The sequence below is a fragment of the Monodelphis domestica genome, chromosome 5, assembly GCF_027887165.1.
Source record: "Monodelphis domestica isolate mMonDom1 chromosome 5, mMonDom1.pri, whole genome shotgun sequence".
NCBI lineage: Eukaryota > Metazoa > Chordata > Mammalia > Didelphimorphia > Didelphidae > Monodelphis > Monodelphis domestica.
The window spans coordinates 88,249,747-88,268,891 of record NC_077231.1 but is presented as its reverse complement, the minus strand read 5'-3'; the positions used below and the strand labels follow the sequence as shown (position 1 = coordinate 88,268,891).

The window sequence follows — 19,145 nt, the reverse complement described above, 5'->3', positions numbered from 1 at the left end:
AGAATGATTCATAAATCTCTATGCTTAGTACATGAAGTAAAAGAATTCCTCTTGATTATTAAGCATAAATAAAAAGAATTCTGAAGTGGATCAATATGAGTCTAGGGGATTTTTGCTGAAGCTTTTGTGCTCTTTTTTACTTAAAAATTTTAATCATTTACATAAAAAAAGTTTCCAAATTTTTAAAGGAATTTTGAGTCTATGATTCTCTATACCTACCCCCTTTTGATAGGAAGGAATCTGATATAGATTTAACATGGCTAATCCCATCAGATGCCTCTTTTTGCCTTAGAAGCTTTTTCCATTGTATCACATCCCCCTTTTGAGGATCAAACTGAGGCCCTTTCACTCATGAGACTGACACGCTACCTACTGCACTATATAACTCAAGATTGGGGACTTCTAGATTCCACGTGTTGACAGGTGTGAATGGTACCTCAGTGTTTTGATTTGCATTTCTCTAAAAATTATTTAGAACATTTTTGTATGACTTTGGAGAGCTTTAATTACTTTGAGAACTCCCTGTTCATATCCTTTGACCATTTATCAATTGGGAAATGATTTGTATTCTTATTCATTCAGCTAATTTACTTATTTGAGAAATAAGACCTTTATTAAAAAGACTTGTAAAATTTTTTCCCATGATTATTACTATGTATTACTCTCCATCTTATTTCCTAAGACCTTTATTAAAAAGATTTGCAAAATTTTTTCCCATGATTATTACTGTGTATTACTCTCCATCTTATTTCCTCCCCTGTTTATCCTGTTCTCTCTCCTTTCATTCTATCTCTCTTCAAAAGTGTTAAACTTCTGACCACTCCATCCTCCAATTTACCCTCTTTTCTATCAGGACTACCACCTTCTTAATCCCTTCACTTCCTCCTTTCCTGAAGTGTAAGACTGCCTTATACCCAATTAATTGTGTATGTTCTTCCCTTTTTGAACCAATTATGATGAGAGTAAGTTTCAAGAGTTCCCCTCCCATTCTCCCCATCTTCCCCTCCACTGTAAAAGCTCTTTCATGCCTCTTTTAAGTGAAATAATTTACCCCATTTTATTTGTTCCTTCCCCCTTCTCCTAGTGCTTTCTTCTTCCTCACCCCATAATTTTATTTTTTAGACATCATCCCATCATATTCATTTCACACCCTTGCCCCCTGACTAGATACTCACTTCTAACTGCCCTAATAATGATAAAGTTCTTAGAAATTTTAAGAATCATTTTCCTTTGTAGGGATATCAAGAGTTTAATCATATTAAATGTCTTTTTAATATCTCTTTTATATTTACCTTTTTTTACTTCTCTTGAGTCTTTTATTTGAGAATCAAATTTTCCATTCAGCTCTGCTTTTTTCATCAGGAATGTTTGCAAGTCCTCTATTTCATTGAATGCCCATTATGCCCCTGAAGGATTATGCTCAGTTTTGTTGGGTAAGTGATTTATGGTTGAAGCCTTCACTCTTTTTGCCCTCTGGCATATATTCCAGGCCCTCTGATCTTTTTATATAGAATGTGTTATTCTGACTGTGGCTCCAAGATATTTTAATTATTTTTTTTTTTTACTTCTAGCAATATTTTCTCCTTGACCTGGAAGTTTTGAGTTTTGGCTATAATATTCCTAGGAGTTATCTTTTGGGGATCTCTTTCAGGAAGTGATCAGTGGATTCTTTACATTTTTTATTTTGAAAAAAATATTAAATATTGAGTTTTTTTAAAAATACTCTCAGTACAATATAGCTTCTGTTTCTTCTTGTATCCCTATCCAAATACAGTTCTTTCCATTTCTATTTTGTCCTCTAGTTCTAGAATATCAGTGTAGTTTTCCTTGGTAATTTCTTGAAAGATGACGTGTAAGCTCTTTTTTGATGATGTTCAGGTAGTCCAATAATCCTTAGATTATCTCTCCTAGATTAATTATCCAGGTCCTTTATTTTTCCAACAAGATATTTGGTACTTTCTTCAATTTTTTTTCATTCTTTTGGCTTTTTTACTTGCTGTCTCATGGAGTCATCTTCAATTTCCTCAATTCTAATTTTTAACACATGATTTTCTTGAGTGAGCTTTTTGTACCCCTTTTCCATTTGACAAATTCTACTTTGTAACGAATCCTTCTCCTCAGTGAATTTTTGCACCTCTTTTTCCATATGGCCAATGGTGTCTTTAAAGGAGTTCTTTTTTAAAACTAATTGTCCTTTTCTATTTTTTTAAAAAGATATTATTTTCCTTCATAAACTTTTTTGTGCCTCCTTTAATAATCTTGACTCTTTTTTTACATGATTTTCTGTATCATTCTTATATCTTTCCCCATTTTTTTCTTTTACTTCTCTTAGTTGATTAAAAAATTATTCATAATATTTTCCATGGTTAAATGATTAATGATTTTCCTTCCTCTTTTGCCTCCCCCCTCCTAGAACTGACAAGCTATTTCACTGAGTTATACATGTATCATTGTTCAAAACCTATTTCCATGTTATTCATATTGGCAATACAGTGATCTTTTAATGATAATATACCCATTGAACCATGTGATCAAGCAGTTGTTTTTCTTCTGCATTCCTATTCCCACAGTTCTTTCTCTGGATGTGGATAGCGTTCTTCCTCATAAGTTCTTCAGAATTGTCCTGGATCGTTGCATTGCTACTATTAGAAAAATCTGCTACATTTGATTGTGCCACAATGTTTCATTTTCTGTGTAGAATATTCTCCTGGTTCTGCTCCTTTCACTCTGTATCAATTCCTGGAGGTTGTTCCAGTTCATCAATCCTTTCAGCACAATATTATTCCATCAGCAACAGATACCACAACTTGTTCAACCATTCTCCAATCGATGGACACCCCCTCATTTGCCAATTTTTTGCTGCCACAAAGAATGCAGCTATAAATATTTTTGTGCAAGTCTTTTTCCTTATGATCTCTTTGGGGTACAAATCCAACAGTGGTATGGCTGGAACAAAGGGCAGGCATTCTTTTAAAGTCCTTTGGGCATAATTCCAAATTGCTTTCCAGAATGGTTGGATTAATTCACAACTTCACCAGCAATGCATTAAGATTCTGATTTTGCCACATCTCTTTCAACATTTATTACTTTCCCTTGCTCCCATATCAGCCAGTCTGCTAGGTATAAGGTGTTACCTCAGAGTTATTTTGATTTGCATTTCTCTAATCAAGAGGGATCTAGAATCCTTTTTTCATTTACTTGTTGATAGTTTTGATCTCTTTATGTGAAAACTGTCTATTCATATCTCTTGACCAATTGTCGTTTGAGGAATGGCTTGATTTTTTTTTTTTTTTTTTGGTAAATTTGACTTAGTTCCTTATATATTTGGGAAATTAAACTTTTGTCAGAGAGTTTTGTTATACATTCTCTCCACACACACACCCCACCCCCATTTGTTGCTCTCCTTCTCTTAGTGGATTTTAAAAAGTACTTTTTGAGACCCTCCATTAATTCTTTTGGGGCTTGAGAGCAATTCCTATTTTTCTGAGAGATTTTTGATGCAGAAGTGTTGACTTTTGTTGTAGTCTTCTGAGTTTGTATTTTGATCTTCTTGATCACCAAAATAACTTTATATGTTGAGCTTCTTTTTTTTATTATTTTCTTATTTCCCACCCTTTTTCTCTTCATTTAACTTAACAAAACAAAACACCTTTAAAGTTGGAGTCTGTTTCTGTGGTGGAGAAGTGTTCCAAACTTCAAGTTCTTTTTGCAGTTGCCTTCAGATCTAGGTCTGGAGATTTATAAGTTTTTAGTTCTTCTAAGGTGGTATGATCTAAAGAGTTTTGTGATCCCAACCTGTGCTGGCCTCTGAGTTACCACAAGCCCTCTTTTCTACCCTGCTACTATGACTAGGATCCCTTGCTCCCCTATGGCCACAAGCACTGGTGTTTGCTAGTCCTCACCCTGAGACTGTGACCTAGGATTTTGACCTTGATCTATGTATGAGTAATGCAACAAGAATCTTATACTCAGAGCTAACAAAGGGAGACCCCTCTTATCTCCTCCTGAACAGTTGTTTCACTATCCTTTATTATCTGTGACTGAGAGCTCAGGAGGCCTTTGCAATGGATTTAGATGTCCCTAGGGCCTATTGATGAAGTGGTGCCTGCCTTGGCATGATTCTTTGAATTTGCTTCTACACTTGCCTGATAGATCTTTCATTCCAGGCTTCTAAGTTGTTTTGGGCTGAAAAAAATTTCACCTCATCTTTTGAATGGGTTAGATAGTATTCCAGAATTTGTTTTGAAGCATTTTATCATTGTTATTTAGAAAGCAATTTGGTAGAGGTGAGGTGGATCTCTATACCTTTTCCATCATTTTGGCTTTGCCTCCAAGTTAATTTTTAGAAGAACTTGGAAGAAACTACATGAGATAATGAAGGGTGAAAGAAGTAGAACAAAGAGAACATTATATTCATATATAGATTTATTTGAAGAAGAACTTGTGAATTTTTACCTAAATGAACTGAAAAATAATACCATTAAAGATATAATTGATACATACCTTTTTATTGCGTTATACTTTCTACATATGGGGAGGGGATGGAAGGCATGAGATATCTGGGGAAAAATTCTACTAAAAAAGTAAAAGTCGGGGGCAGCTGGGTAGCTCAGTGGATTGAGAACCAGGCCTAGAGACTGGAGGTCCTAGGTTCAAATCTGGCCTCAGACACTTCCCAGCTGTGTGACTCTGGGCAAGTCACTTGACCTCCATTGCCTAGCCCTTACCACTCTTCTGCCTTGGAGCCAATACACAGTATTGAGTACAAGATGGAAGGTAAGGATTTAAAAAAAAAGTAAAAGTTAAATGAAAGATAAACTATCATGCTCTAGACAAACTGCTGTGTACTAGTATTTTATGGATGAAAAATCTTTATTTCACACAATAGTTGAAATATTCTCATACCAGATATAGCAAAATGATAACTATCATCATTAGAATAATATTCAAACAAGCAAAAGTTATTTTTGAAAAACTGATCTGAAATATAAAGAAACAACCCCCCCCCCCCATATACACAACAATTAAAGCCAATTGAAAACAAAACCAGTAAAATGAAATTGAATGCTCTATAGTTACAAAGACCAAGATTGGGTCTATTGGAACAGTCAAAAGAATTTATTTCTCTTCCTATCTTCCAAATCAGAACTGGAAAAGTGTGAATGTAGAATCATATAGTATTAGGTAAAATTGTTTGGTTGAATAATGAACTTATTTTTTTCTCTTATTTAAAAAAGGGAAAATCTTATTAGGGAAGATTTCAGTAAAATATAAGTTCTGAGTGGGCAAGATATATTTCAAAGTAGATTTTAAAAAATAATAGTAGTTAATGGTTCTATTGGGTCTGTATTCAGAAAAGATTGTGATGTATAAACAAATGACTTCAACAAAAATTTAAAAGCAAAGAATGCAAAAATTTTTCATTAAAACAAGTGATTAGTATGTAAATTATACTGTATGAATAGAACAAAATAAAATTTTAATGTAAAACAATGAATATGAGGAATGCAGAGCTGTGCAGAGGTATACATGAATTGATACTGATAATGAAGTGGGTACAAACAAGAAAGCTATATGCATTTGCCACAACTTGATAGAGAGATATACCAACTGGCATAAAATTTTGCTGCTCTGCAGAAGTTAAAGAACCCACAGAAGTGTGTGAAGTGAGAAATTAGTGTGTTATTCTCAAATATATTAGCAATATGAATATCTCCAAAATGATTATGCCTTCTACTCCACTAGGAGTTAGGAAGCAGATCTCTTCCAGTCAGCATCCCTAGCAGGAAAGATTGCTCTACCCAGTTCAGAATACAATGGCCTCTTAATTACTTTTGGCCAGAGTGAAACAGAAACAATTTATATCTTTACTATCAAAAGCAACCAGTGTCTTTACTTATGCAAAGTATTCTTGGGATTTTGGGATCTGTCTTTTAAGTTGATACTTTAAAAATATTTAAAACTATAGTAGATTTAGGAATAAGTTTTATGAACCAGAGGCTAGGCTAATAGCCTCTTCCCTGTTCTACATCTCTCTTCCCCAGTTTCTTTCACAAGCTGCCTTAATTTGCATTTTTGGTTCCTTTACCTCTTAACTAGTTCAGCTTGTTCAATTTGCATTTAAAAGGATGCCTGCCTGAGAAACCAGGTGGCTTAGAAGCACTGGAAAACACAATAGTGACTTGTCAGAGGTCTCCCAAACATCTCCCAAACATTCCTGCACCCAAACTGTACCACTGGGTTTGTATGTAGATTAGAACCTGACTCTGATCCTTGACCATTTGCTAAAGAGGTTAATTTGGAGAATATCCCCTTCAGGAAGGCTGGTTCCAGGGTGAATGTGTCAGGATGATGTCATTTAACCTGAGGGTTGTATTTTCCTATAAATAAGGGGTTTTTTCTGTAAGCTGGAGATTTTGGGGGCCTCCTTCATTCTCTCAATAAAATATATTCCATTTTAAAGATGGTATATCTTATTATTTTGAGGTCCCCTTAAACTTCCACTTCACATAGAAGGAATACATGAGAGTTACCAGTGTCAGTTAACCTTGTGTCCTTGATTTAGAAAATGGAAATGAAAATTATATATCTGTAGTTTTCCAGTTTTTATTTAGGTGCACTCATTTTTGTTAGTTTCATGTGAAAATTTGTCTATTAATTTGTCCTCCAAGTAGGATTCTTTGGGAATTTCTATGTTGAGTCTGTAAAATAGTTAATCTATGATGTTTATTCTGGTCCTAGGCAGCAATCAAAGTATTTGGCCTAATTGGAGGGCCTCTCGTGGGCTTGTTTTTTCTTGGAATTTTGAATCCTTATGCCAATTCAAAAGTGAGTATTGTTATATATAAATTTTGCTTTTTACTACTTTTAGGTATGCAGCACTTTGTAAGGCCATCCAATTGACTAGAGGTAGAAGATAGTGGAAATTCCCAAATAAATGAAAACTCAGCACTTTGAGAAAACATTTAGAGAAGGACTGACAGTCTTTTTCTGTTTCATATCATTATGGTTTTTTCATGGAATCTACTAATAGAGATGTCATTAATGTTTTATACATCTATTCCTGCATTTCTTCTCTGGAAGTGTGACTTACTAAAAGGGAAAACAGTTGAAAACCACTGGGATGAAAGTTCCTCAAAGAGAACTAGGAACATCTCAAAATTCTGAGCATTGCTCTTAATGCATACTTCCAATTGCCTTGAAAACTTCAACTCATTTTTATTTATGTTTACATTTCAGCATGTGATTGGTTCTAGCTCACATTTTTCAGTAAGAATGATTGATAAACAAGAAAGGCTAGTATCTAGATATCTTTATGTTAAGATATTGTATAAAGCAAAATTAAATATTTAAAAATAAAAGTTTGTATACTTAATTTAATGAATGAAGTTAAATTGTTTGTTTCCTATTAAACTCTTTTCCTTCTGTCTTAGAATCAATATTTTGTATTGGTTCCAAGGAAGAAGAGAGTAAGGACTAGGCAATTGAAGTTAAGTGACTTGTTCAGGGTCACATATTTAGGCAGTGTCTGAGTACAGATTTGAACCATGGATCTCCAATCTCCAGGCCTGACTTTCAGTCTACTGTGTCACCTAGCTACTACAGAAATTATGTTTCTTAAATACCCAAAAGGAAAATTTTCTGTTTTGATTGCTTAAATCATGAGGCAGAGAAGGAATTGTAGAATACCAGAATGGCTGCTGAATTCGGCTTAAATTTAATATTGAAAGAATAGTTTATATAACATTTTTTAGCCTACTCAATCATTAGAATTCACATTTACTTGACTTCCGGTCAAGATGGCGGCTTAGAGGCAGCGAAAGTTCAGACCTCTGAAAACCCTTCCTTACCGATCACAAACTGAATGCTCCTAGGACACCGAAATTCAAACTGAACAACAGGACAGACCCGGGGAACCCTCCTCCTGGACCTGGATCAAAAGGTACGGCCCCCCAAAAGCCAGAACCCTAGATCATTCAGGTCTAAGGGGTAGGCAGAAGGAAGGTCCCAGGACCCATCCCCCCCAACCCAGAGTGCTGAGCCCGCAGCAGCAGGGGGAACCTCAGGGCTGGCAAAAGGGCCTCAGGGCCAGCTATTCTGAAGGACTCACCTTGAAAGCAACCTGAACCAGTCCCAGGGGCACCCTGGCTGGGTCCTTCCATCTGAGTCTCAAGGGAGGTTTCAGCTTTAGGGCACCAGCTGAACCTAATCCCATCAGGAGCCCTCAGAGCTTCTGAAAGGACAGAAACCTCAGGGCCGGCAAAGGGGTTGCTCCGAAGGGCTTACCTTGAAAGTAACCTGGGCCAGTCTCCGGGCATTCAACACAGACTCCAGAGGAGGTTTTTTTTTTTGCTTCGGGGATCATTTGGCCCAAACCACCTGACCTTAATCCCATCAGGAGCCTTCAGAAACCAGGGAGGCCATGACCCCTCCCCCCCTTAGAGAGCAGGTTCTTCTGAAAGAACAGAAACCTCAGGGCCAGCAAAGGCACTAAGGTACCTTGCGGACAGTGCTGTGCCAGGCCCAGAGTTTGGAAGTAAGGCAGCGGAGAAGCAACTGGAGGGAACTGAGAGCAGTAACACCTGAAACGCCAGTAGACCCTGGGCTTCCCCGGGAAGACAGAGCAGCTGCGGAGAATGGACAATTTGCCTGGGGCTAAAGCCTCGGACCATCAGCCAGATACACTAAGAGCCAGTCCTCCTCACTCAGATAGAGATGGAAAACAGTACAGAAGTACAAAAAACTCCAAACACCTAGAAAAGCAAGAAGAAGGGAGTGACTTTGGACACATTTTATGGAGCAAAAATACAAAATACAGAGGAGATAGAAGAGGAAACACAAACAAATGCTCTGAAACCCTCCAAAGGTAATGGAAACTCTCCACAAACTCTTGAAGAATTTAAATCGGAAATGATAAAAAAGATGGAAGCCTTCTGGCAGGAAAAGTGAGAAATAATGCAAAAGGAATTCAACAATCTGAAACATGAAAAAATGCAACTACAAAAACAGTTTGACCAAACTGAAAAGGAAAACCAGGCTTTAAAGGTCAGAATCAGGCAACTGGAATACAATGATCTTGCAAAAGAGCAAGAATTAATAAAGCAAAGCCAAAAGACCACGAAATTAGAAGAGAACATAAAATATCTCACTGACAAGGCGATAGACTTACAAAATAGAGGAAAGAGAGACAATCTGAGAATAATTGGCCTACCAGAAAAACCAGAAATAAATAATACTGTTGACATTGCAATACAAGATATCATCAAAGAAAACTGCCCAGAGATTCTAGAACAAGGGGGCAATACAGGCATTGAAAGAGTTCACAGAACACCCTCTACACTAAATCCCCAAAAGCCCCCAGGAATGTAATTGACAAATTCCAAAGCTTTCAAGCAAAAGAAAAAATCGTACAAGAAGCCAGAAAAAGACAATTTAGATATAAAGGAATGCCAATCAGGGTCACACAAGACCTTGCAATTTCCACTCTGAATGACCATAAGGCATGGAACATGATTTTCAGAAAGGCAAGAGAGCTGGGTCTTCAACCAAGAATCAACTATCCATCAAAACTGACTATATACTTCCAGGGAAAAGTTTGGGCATTCAACAAAATAGATGATTTCCAAGTTTTTTCAAAGAAAAGACCAGAGCTCTGTGGAAAGTTTGATATGGAAAAACAAAGAGCATGGAATACCTGAAAAGGTAAATATGAAGGAAAGGGAAAAGGAGAAAAATGTCATCTTTTTCTTTTATTCAAACTCTCTTCTATAAGAACTACAGTTATATCAATTTATATATGTATATATATATATATATATATATATACATATATATATATATATATAAATGTGTGGGAAAAATGTAATGTGTAACTCTCTAAAATTATATGCATCATCAGAGTAGTAAGAAGAATCACTCATAGAGAACTTTTGGGGCATCAAGATGATATGGAGAAAGGGGGGGATGGAAAGGAAAAGGGAAGGGGAAATGTTGATGGTACTAAGATATACTCCAAGAAATAGGGGGAGAGAAAAAAAACTAAACAGAATAATCTTCCTCACACAAAGATACACATGGGAAGGGGAGGGGAAGAAAACTTCTATAAGAAGGAGAAGAAGAGAGTTTTTACTTATGCCTTACTCTCAGTGAAATCAGCTCTGAGAGGGAAGAGGATCCAGATCAATTGGGGTATTGAATTCTATCTTATCCAAAAGGGGTAGGGAGAAGGGAAAATGAAGGGGGTTAAGGGGATAGGGAACACAAAAAGGGAGTGAAGGAGAGCGGGGAGTGGGAGGGAACAAAAAGAGAGGGGCTAGAAAGGGAAACATATCAAGGGAGGGGAATAGGGGGACTGATTTAAAAGGTTATAGCTAAAGAAGAAAGGTCAGGGGAGGATATCAAAATGCCAGGGAGTCCACAAGTGACAATCATAACTTTGAACATGAATGGGATGAACTCACCCATAAAACATAGACAAATAGCAGAATGGATTAGAATCCAAAATCCTACCATATGTTGTCTTCAAGAAACACACATGAGGCAGGTAGACACCCACAAGGTCAGAATTAAAGGATGGAGTAAGACCTTCTGGGCCTCAACTAATAGAAGGCAGGAATGGAAATCATGATATCTGACAAAGCCCAAGCAAAAATAGACCTGATTAAAAGGGATAGGGAAAGTAATTATATTTTGTTAAAAGGGACTTTAGATAATGAGGAAATATCACTAATCAACATGTATGCACCAAATAGTATAGCACCCAAATTTCTAATGGAGAAACTAGGAGAATTGAAGGAAGAAATAGACAATAAACCATATTAGTGGGAGATCTGAACCAACCACTATCAAATTTAGATAAATCAAACCAAAAAATAAATAAGAAAGAAGCAAAAGAAGTGAATGAAATCTTAGAAAAATTAGAGTTAATAGACATATGGAGAAAAATAAATAGGGACAAAAAGGAATGCAACTTCTTCTTAGCACCACATGGCACATTCACAAAGATTGACCATACACTAGGTCACAGAAACAAGGCATACAAATGCAGAAAAGCAGAAATAATAAATGCAGCCTTTTCAGATCACAAGGCAATAAAAATAATGATCAGTAGGGTTTATGGAAAACCAAATAAAAATTAATTGGAAATTAAATAATATGATACTCCAAAATCGGTTAATTAGAGAACAAATCATAGAAACAATTAATAATTTCATCAAGGAAAATGACAATGGTGAGACATCCTTTCAAACCTTTTGGGATGCAGCCAAAGCAGTAATCAGAGGTAAATTCATATCCCTGAGTGCATATATTAACAAACTAGGGAGGGTAGAGATCAATGAATTGGAAATGCAAATAAAGAAACTTGAAAGTGCACAAATTAAAAACCCCCAGAAGAAAAACAAACTAGAGATCCTAAAAATTAAGGGAGAAATTAATAAAATCAAAAGTGATAGAACTATTAAACTAATAAATAAGACTAGAAGCTGGTACTTTGAAAAAACAAACAAAATAGACTAATTATTGGTCAATCTAATTAAAAAAAGGAAAGAAGAAAAGCAAATTAAAAGCATCAAAGATGAAAAGGGGGACATCACCTCCAATGAGGAGGAAATTAAGGCAATCATTAAAAATTACTTTGCCCAATTATATGGCAATAAATATACCACTCTAGGCAACATGGACGAATATATACAAAAATACAAACTGCCTAGACTAACAGAAGAAGAAATAGAATTCTTAAATAATCCCATATCAGAAAAAGAAATCCAACAGGCCATCAAAGAACACCCTAAGAAAAAATCCCCAGGGCCTGATGGATTCACAAGTGAATTCTATCAAACATTCAGAGAACAGTTAATCCCAATACTATACAAACTATTTGACATAATAAGCAAAGAGGGAGTTCTACCAAATTCCTTTTATGACACAAGTATGTTACTTATTCCAAAGCCAGGCAGGTCAAAAACAGAGAAAGAAAAATATAGACCAATCTCCCAAACATAGATGCAAAAATCTTAAACAAAATATTAGCAAAAAGGTTCCAGCAAGTGATCAGGAGGGTCATTCACTATAATCAAGTAGGATTTATACCAGGGATGCAGGGCTGGTTCAATATTAGGAAAACCATCCACAAAATTGACCATATCAACAAGCAAACCAAGAAAAACCACAGGATTATCTCAATAGATGCAGAAAAAAGCATTTGATAAAATACAATACCCATTCCTATTAAAAACACTAGAAAGCATAGGAATAGAAGGGTCTTTCCTAAAAATAATAAACAGTATATATTTAAAACCATCAGCAAACATCATCTGCATTGGGAATAAACTAGATGCATTCCCAATGAGATCAGGAGTGAAACAAAGATGTCCATTATCACCTCTATTATTTAACATTGTACTAGAAACACTAGCAGGAGCAATTAGAGAAGAAAAATAAATTGAAGGTATTAGAATTGGCAATGAGAAAACCAAGCTTTCACTCTTTGCAGATGATATGATGATCTACTTAAAGAATCCTAGAGAATCAACAAAAAATCTAGTGGAAATAATCAACAACTTTAGCAAAGTTGCAAGTTACAATATCAACCCGCATAAGTCATCAGCATTTCTATATATTTCCAACACAGCTCAGCAGCAAAAACTAGACAGAGAAATTCCATTCAAAGTGACCTTAGACAAAATAAAATACCTAGGAATCTATCTCCCAAGACAAACACAGGAACTATGTGTTTGTCTTGGAACTATGAACACAACTATAAAACACTCTCCATACAACTAAAACTAGACTTGAGCAATTAGAAAAGCATTAACTGCGCATGGGTAGGATGAGCCAATATAATAAAAATGAATATCCTACCCAAACTTATTAATCTATTTAGTGCCATACCCATTGAACTTCCAAAATATTTCTTTACTGATTTAGAAAAAAACCATAACAAAGTTTATTTGGAAGAACAAAGGATCAAGGATATCCAGGGAAATAATGAAAAAAAAAATACAAAGGAAGGGGGCCTTGCAGTCCCAGATCTCAAACTGTATTACAAAGCAGCAGTCATCAAAACAATTTGCTACTGGCTAAGAGACAGAAAGGAGGATCAGTGGAATAGACTTGGGACAAGTGACCTCAGCAAGACAGTATATGATAAACCCAAAGATCCTAGCTTTTGGGACAAAAATCCACTATTCAATAAAAACTGCTGGGAAAATTGGAAGACAGTGTGGGAGAGATTAGGTTTGGATCAACACCTCACCATTACACCAAGATAAATTCAAAATTGGTGAATGACTTGAACATAAAGAAGGAAACTATAAGTAAATTAGGCGAACACAGAATAGTATACATGTCAGACCTTTGGGAAGGGAAAGACTTTAAAACCAAGCAAGAGCTAGAAAACACCACAAAATGTAAAATAAATAATTTTGACTACATCAAATTAAAAAGCTTTTGTACAAACAAAACCAATGTAACTAAAATCAAAAGGGAAGCAACAAATTGGGAAACAATCTTTATAAAAACCTCTGACAAAGGTTTAATTACTCAAATTTGCAAAGTGCTAAATCAATTGTACAAAAAATCAAGCCACTCCCCAATTGATAAATAGGCAAGGGACATGAATAGGCAGTTTTCAGATAAATAAATCAAAATTATTAATAAGCACATGAAAAATTGTTCTAAATCTCTTAAAATCAGAGAGATGCAAATCAAAACAACTCTGAGGTATCACCTCACACCTACCAGATTGGCTAACATGACAGCAGAGGAAAGTAGTGAATGCTGGAGGGGATGTGGCAAAGTAGGGACATTAATGCATTTTTGGTGGAGTTGTGAATTGATCCAACCATTCTGGAGGGCAATTTGGAACTATACCCAAAGCGCGATAAAAGACTGTCTGCCCTTTGATCCGGCCATAGCACTGCTGGGTTTGTACCCCAAAGAGATAATAAGGAAAAAGACTTGTACAAGAATATTCATAGCTGCGCTGTTTGTGGTGGCCAAAAATTGGAAAATGAGAGGATGCCCTTCAATTGGGGAATGGCTGAACAAATTGTGGTATATGTTGGTGATAGAATACTATTGTGCTCAAAGGAATAATAAAGTGGAGGAATTCTATGGAGACTGGAACAACCTCCAGGAAGTGATGCAGAGCGAGAGGAGCAGAATCAGGAAAACATTGTACACAGAGACTGACACACTGTGGTACAAGAGAATGCAATGGACTTCTCCATTAGTGGCAATGCAATGACCCTGAACAATCTGCAGGGATCTAGGAGAAAAACACTATCCACAAACAGAGGACAAACTATGGGAGTAAAAACACCAAGGAAAAGCAACTGCTTGACTACAGGGGTTGAGGGGACATGTCTGAGGAGAGACTCTAAATGAACACTCTAATGCAATTACCAACAACATGGAAATGGGTTTGAACCATGCGTCAGCTATGGGAGAGGTGGGGGGGGGGGGGAGGAAAAGAAAATGATCTTTGTCTCCAATGAATAATGTTTGGAAATGATCAAATAAAATATTGTTAAAAGAAAAAAAAAGAATTCACATTTACAAATTTCTGAGAAAAGAGGCAGAAAAGGATGTATGAAACATTAAAGACACTTCTAATAGAGGATTATATGAAAAATTCAGAGAGAAGCTGATCAAATTGTATAAGGCTATGTATGAGTTATAGCAAGGAATCTCAGTAACACCAGAGATTGTGGCTTAGTGGAGTCATCTCAGAGAGGCTATGCAGCCCAAAGAGCTCTAGGATTTGGTTTATATAGGATAAAGGGGGTAGGAGGCAGGAAGTTAGGGCTGAAAGTTGCAGCCAGAGACATCTGGCCATGATGATAAACAACCAGACATACTCAAGACCATGGCAGGGACAGAAGGGACAAATGGAAATATGCATGGTGAGTCAGGATAGAGCTGGTGTGTGCTAAAGGTGAACTGAACAGAGAGGAAAGAAAGAGGGTCAGAGGTGGCTCAGCCCCAAGGCTAGAGGGGAGATACAGAGAAGAAGGGCAAGACTTAACATTCGGGAATTCTACCTCTACATGGGAACAGTTGAAAAGGGGCTAATGTTGTGACTTGATGGTTTGGATCCTTTCTCTACTCTTAGTTGAAGGAATTTCTTATGGAAGAGGGATTAGAGTTATCTGTGGGTTCAGCAAGGGAGAGCTGGAATCAGTAAATGTATGTTGATTGGTTGACTAATGGGTAGATTGTAAGGTAAGGAGAAATTATTGGTTAAATATAGACAAGATCTTACCAATTCAAGGTGGCCCCAAATGGAAGGGGCTACCTCCTAAAGCACCGTGTTCCTTGAATTCATAAGAGTTTAAGTAGAAGCTGGATAAACATTTCTTAGAGATGATGGAGAGGTGAGAGATGGATTTGGTGATCTCTAAAACTGTACAAATATTTGATCCAAGATTCTATGATTTTCTAGTTAATGGTATAAAAATAGTCTTTAGATTCTGATAAAATTTTTAAAAAGCATGATTTGGGACTTAAAAATGAAAACATCATTTTTTCTCCATGTGTCTAAAGGTTTGGTTTTTCCAAAGTACATATGCATTGACTTTTTCAATCCAAACAGCAGCTGCTTTGGATTCCACTTCTTCTACTTCATCCCTCCTCCTTATCCCTTTCCCCTTCTCCCTTTCCCCTTCTCCCTTTCCCTCTCCTTCTCCTTCTCTCTTCCCTCTCCTCTTTCTACTTCTTCCTTTCCCTTTCCCCCTTCCTCCTCTGCTTCCTCTTACTTTCTTTTTTCTAAAGATCATATTATCTTTTTTTTTCCGGCTAGTTTAGAGGTAACTGATTTCTGACTTGTAAATTTCTTCCCTTGAGTATATAAAGATGATTTTCTGCTCAGATGACTGTTGTTTTATAGACCTAGAAATCTTCTTTTTCTTAACTAAACTGTAGTCATTTGCTCTGTAGTCTTAAAGTAGACTTACTCCTGCCTTTCCATGTGGGAAGGCTGATTTTTACATCATTAAAATGTCACTCTGTTGTCACTATAGAATCCACTCCTAGTGTCTTGGTTCCTAGCCAGACTGCACCAGTCTTTGCTCTAGATAACACAGCTGTATTGTCAAATTGTTTAAATGATGGCCTTTGCTTGGTAACAAGATTGAGTGATTTTTGTCCTTTGGTCCCAATATGCTCTTTCCCTATTGCCATTTCATATGCTGATTTTTTCCCCCCACGATGACAAATAGTTCTAAGAAATGGTAAAGAACAGATACTTATATATTAATGAAAAACACATGATATCAGAACTAAGAGGGACATTAGACATTAACTGGTCTAATATTCCCATTTTATAGATGAAGAAACTAAGGGTCAGAGATAAGAATGAATTAAAATCACATAGCTAGTTAATTGTTGGAACTAGAATTTGATCCCAAGTCTTCTCGTTGCCAATTTAGTGCTCTTTCCTTCTCTTAAATTCATCTCTTTATTTTTTTTTTAACCCTTACTTTCTGTCTTAGTAATAGCTCCAAGACAGAAGGGCTAGGCAAATGGGGTTAAGTGATTTATCCAGAGTCTCTCTGTTAGGAAATGTCTGAGGTCAGATTTGAATCCTGGTTCTCCAAACTCTCAGCCTGGTGCTCTATCTACTGAGTCACTTAGCTTCCCCTTAACTCATTTATTCTAACAAGTTTTAACCTGAGAATCAGAGGACTTCTTTATAATATTGCCAGGGAGATGTGGTAAAAATTTGACCAAAATAATGATCATTAATTGATTTTTTTTCAGTTTAAAAAAAGATAACCATATTTGACATAAAAGAACAGAGGATGAAAAAGAGAAAGTACAAAAATATTTAGAGTTGCTCTTTTGGTGGTGGCAAAGCATTGGTATTTGAAGGATTGTCCATCAATTGGGGAATGACTTAACAAATTGTGATATGTAATGGTGGTGGAATACTATTGTACTATAAAAAATTATGAACAAGGTGATTTCAGGAAAAGCTGAAGACTTACATGAACTGATGCAGTATAAAATAATCAGAATCAGGAGAACATTGCACACAGTAACAGCAATAGTATGGAATGATCAACTAGGAAAGACTTAGCTACTCTCAGTTATCCTGGATAATTCTGAGGGACTTAGGTCAAGGAATGCTATCAGCCTCCAGAGAAAGAACTGTTGGAATTGGAATAGAGATCAAAGCATATGGTTTTAAACTTTAGTTTATTTGGGTTTCTATTTTGGGGTTTTGATTTTGTATGATTATTCTCTTAGAAAAATGAACAATAGAGAAATATGTTTTGCATGATAAAAAAGAGCAGAGGATGTTGCACTTAGAGACAAGAAATTTGTTCAAAGGTTAACTCTTGAGCCACCAACTGGATGACTATGGGGAAGTCAAGTCAAATCTTTGACCCCCACTTTCAGCTACAAAATGAAAATGACAATAATTATGGCACCTATACTGTAGAAATGCTGTATTCAGGAAGCTCTTTGTACATTTTAAAGCACTAGGTAAAGATAAGGATTTTTTTTTTTTGTATGTGTGCATGCAGTGGAAAGAGTTATGGATTTGAGACAGGTCATTTGAGTTCAAGCTCCTGCTCTGCATTTACTAGTTATGTCATTGTGGGCAAGTTTACTAATCTGTAAGATGGAGAAATGATAATTGAACTACCTATCTTTAAAGGATCATTATGAGGAAAGTGCTTATTACATCTTAACATGCTACATAGCTGTCAATTATTATTATTATTATTACCCATGAAGATTAATTATCATTTTTCAAAAAGTCAAATCCTTGCAAAATTGACCTTATTATAGCTATGTTTTATATTCTTTTAAAAATTTAATTAGTTTGTTATATTAAAATTCCCAGGTAACTCCTTCCTTCCCTTGCATCCCTAGCACTGGAAAAGTCATAAGTTGACCAAAAACTATGTATATATAAAATTATATTTTGCTTATTTTTATTCATCAGTTATTTCTCTGGAGGAAAACTATTCAAGTAATTCATCAAACAATATTTTTATTGCTGTATATAAATGTTATCTTGGTTTTGCTTGTTTCACTATTCCTAATTTCATGAAGGTTTTTCCATGTTTTTTTAAAAAAAATGTTTTAACTACTCATTATTTCTTATGGTGAAGCTGTATTTCATCACAGATATGTGCCACAACTTGTTTAGCCATTCCCCAGGTGATAAGCAATTTTTCTTTTCCAAAGAGAAATTTCTTTTTTTTTTTTTAATTTTTAAATTTTTATTTTAAACACTATTGTTTTGCAGGGTTCACTTCTTGGTCTTCTTACTGGATTCATCACTTTATTATGGATTGGACTTGGGAAGAAACATTATGCTGAACATGAGAGTAAACCAAAATCGTTAAACCTTTCAATTGCAAATTGTAGTTTCGCTAGAAGCACACATCTGAATTTTACTAGTTACTCAGAACTGTCATTGACAGAAAAATGGCAACCAAGTCACGGAGATCATGCACCTCGAGGAGATCCTGAAAGGTATTTAAAAATCTCAGTGTAACTATTGTCACACTTTTAAAAGTGTACTAGGTAGGAGAAAATCACAAATTCTTTTGTTTCTTGATAAGCCGAATGACTGGGATATTATATTTTGCCCATATAGTATATTTCTCTAACTCTAGAGCCATTAGCATAAAGTTGACTTAATATATTATGTGTTCAGTAGTGAGGAAAATACAATCCTTGTTCAGTTTTATAAAAGTTATGACTGTTCTTAATCTATTTTTCTTATCTATCATCAGAGTCAGAATTCTAAATGACAACTCAAACAGTAAATGTTTTATCCTTTGGAAAATGGTGTATTGATCGAAAATTTCAAGTTAAAAGCAATTCCATCTCACCAGATAATCTGTGTAATCTTTAGCTAAAGTCTGTTGTGTATACAGAATTGAAATTGTCATACATAAATTGTCAAATTAAATATATTATTATGTACTTCTTGGTTTATGAGTATTAGTCTACTCCTCTTTCAAGTTGATGACATGTGCTTCCACTTGTAATACTTAAATATATGAAGTTTTTCATTTTAGTTCCTTAGCTTTCTGGATGGTCTCTAGTTTTGTATTCCAAATTGTAAGTCTTTTCTGGGCTTGTGTATTCATTTGATTGGTGACAGACTAGGTTATAATATA

At 35.6% G+C, this 19,145-nt stretch overlaps 1 protein-coding gene across 1 annotated transcript in view; it reads left to right on the top strand.

Moving 5' to 3' along the window:
• The window catches only part of LOC100020542 (sodium-coupled monocarboxylate transporter 1-like), a 229,483-nt gene that overhangs the window by 152,396 nt on the left and 57,942 nt on the right, over nucleotides 1-19,145 (top strand). The window contains exons 11-12 of the mRNA XM_016425807.2: nucleotides 6,742-6,828; nucleotides 18,263-18,492. Coding sequence (XP_016281293.2) covers nucleotides 6,742-6,828; nucleotides 18,263-18,492 — 317 coding nt within the window. The remainder of the gene's footprint in view (nucleotides 1-6,741; nucleotides 6,829-18,262; nucleotides 18,493-19,145) is intronic.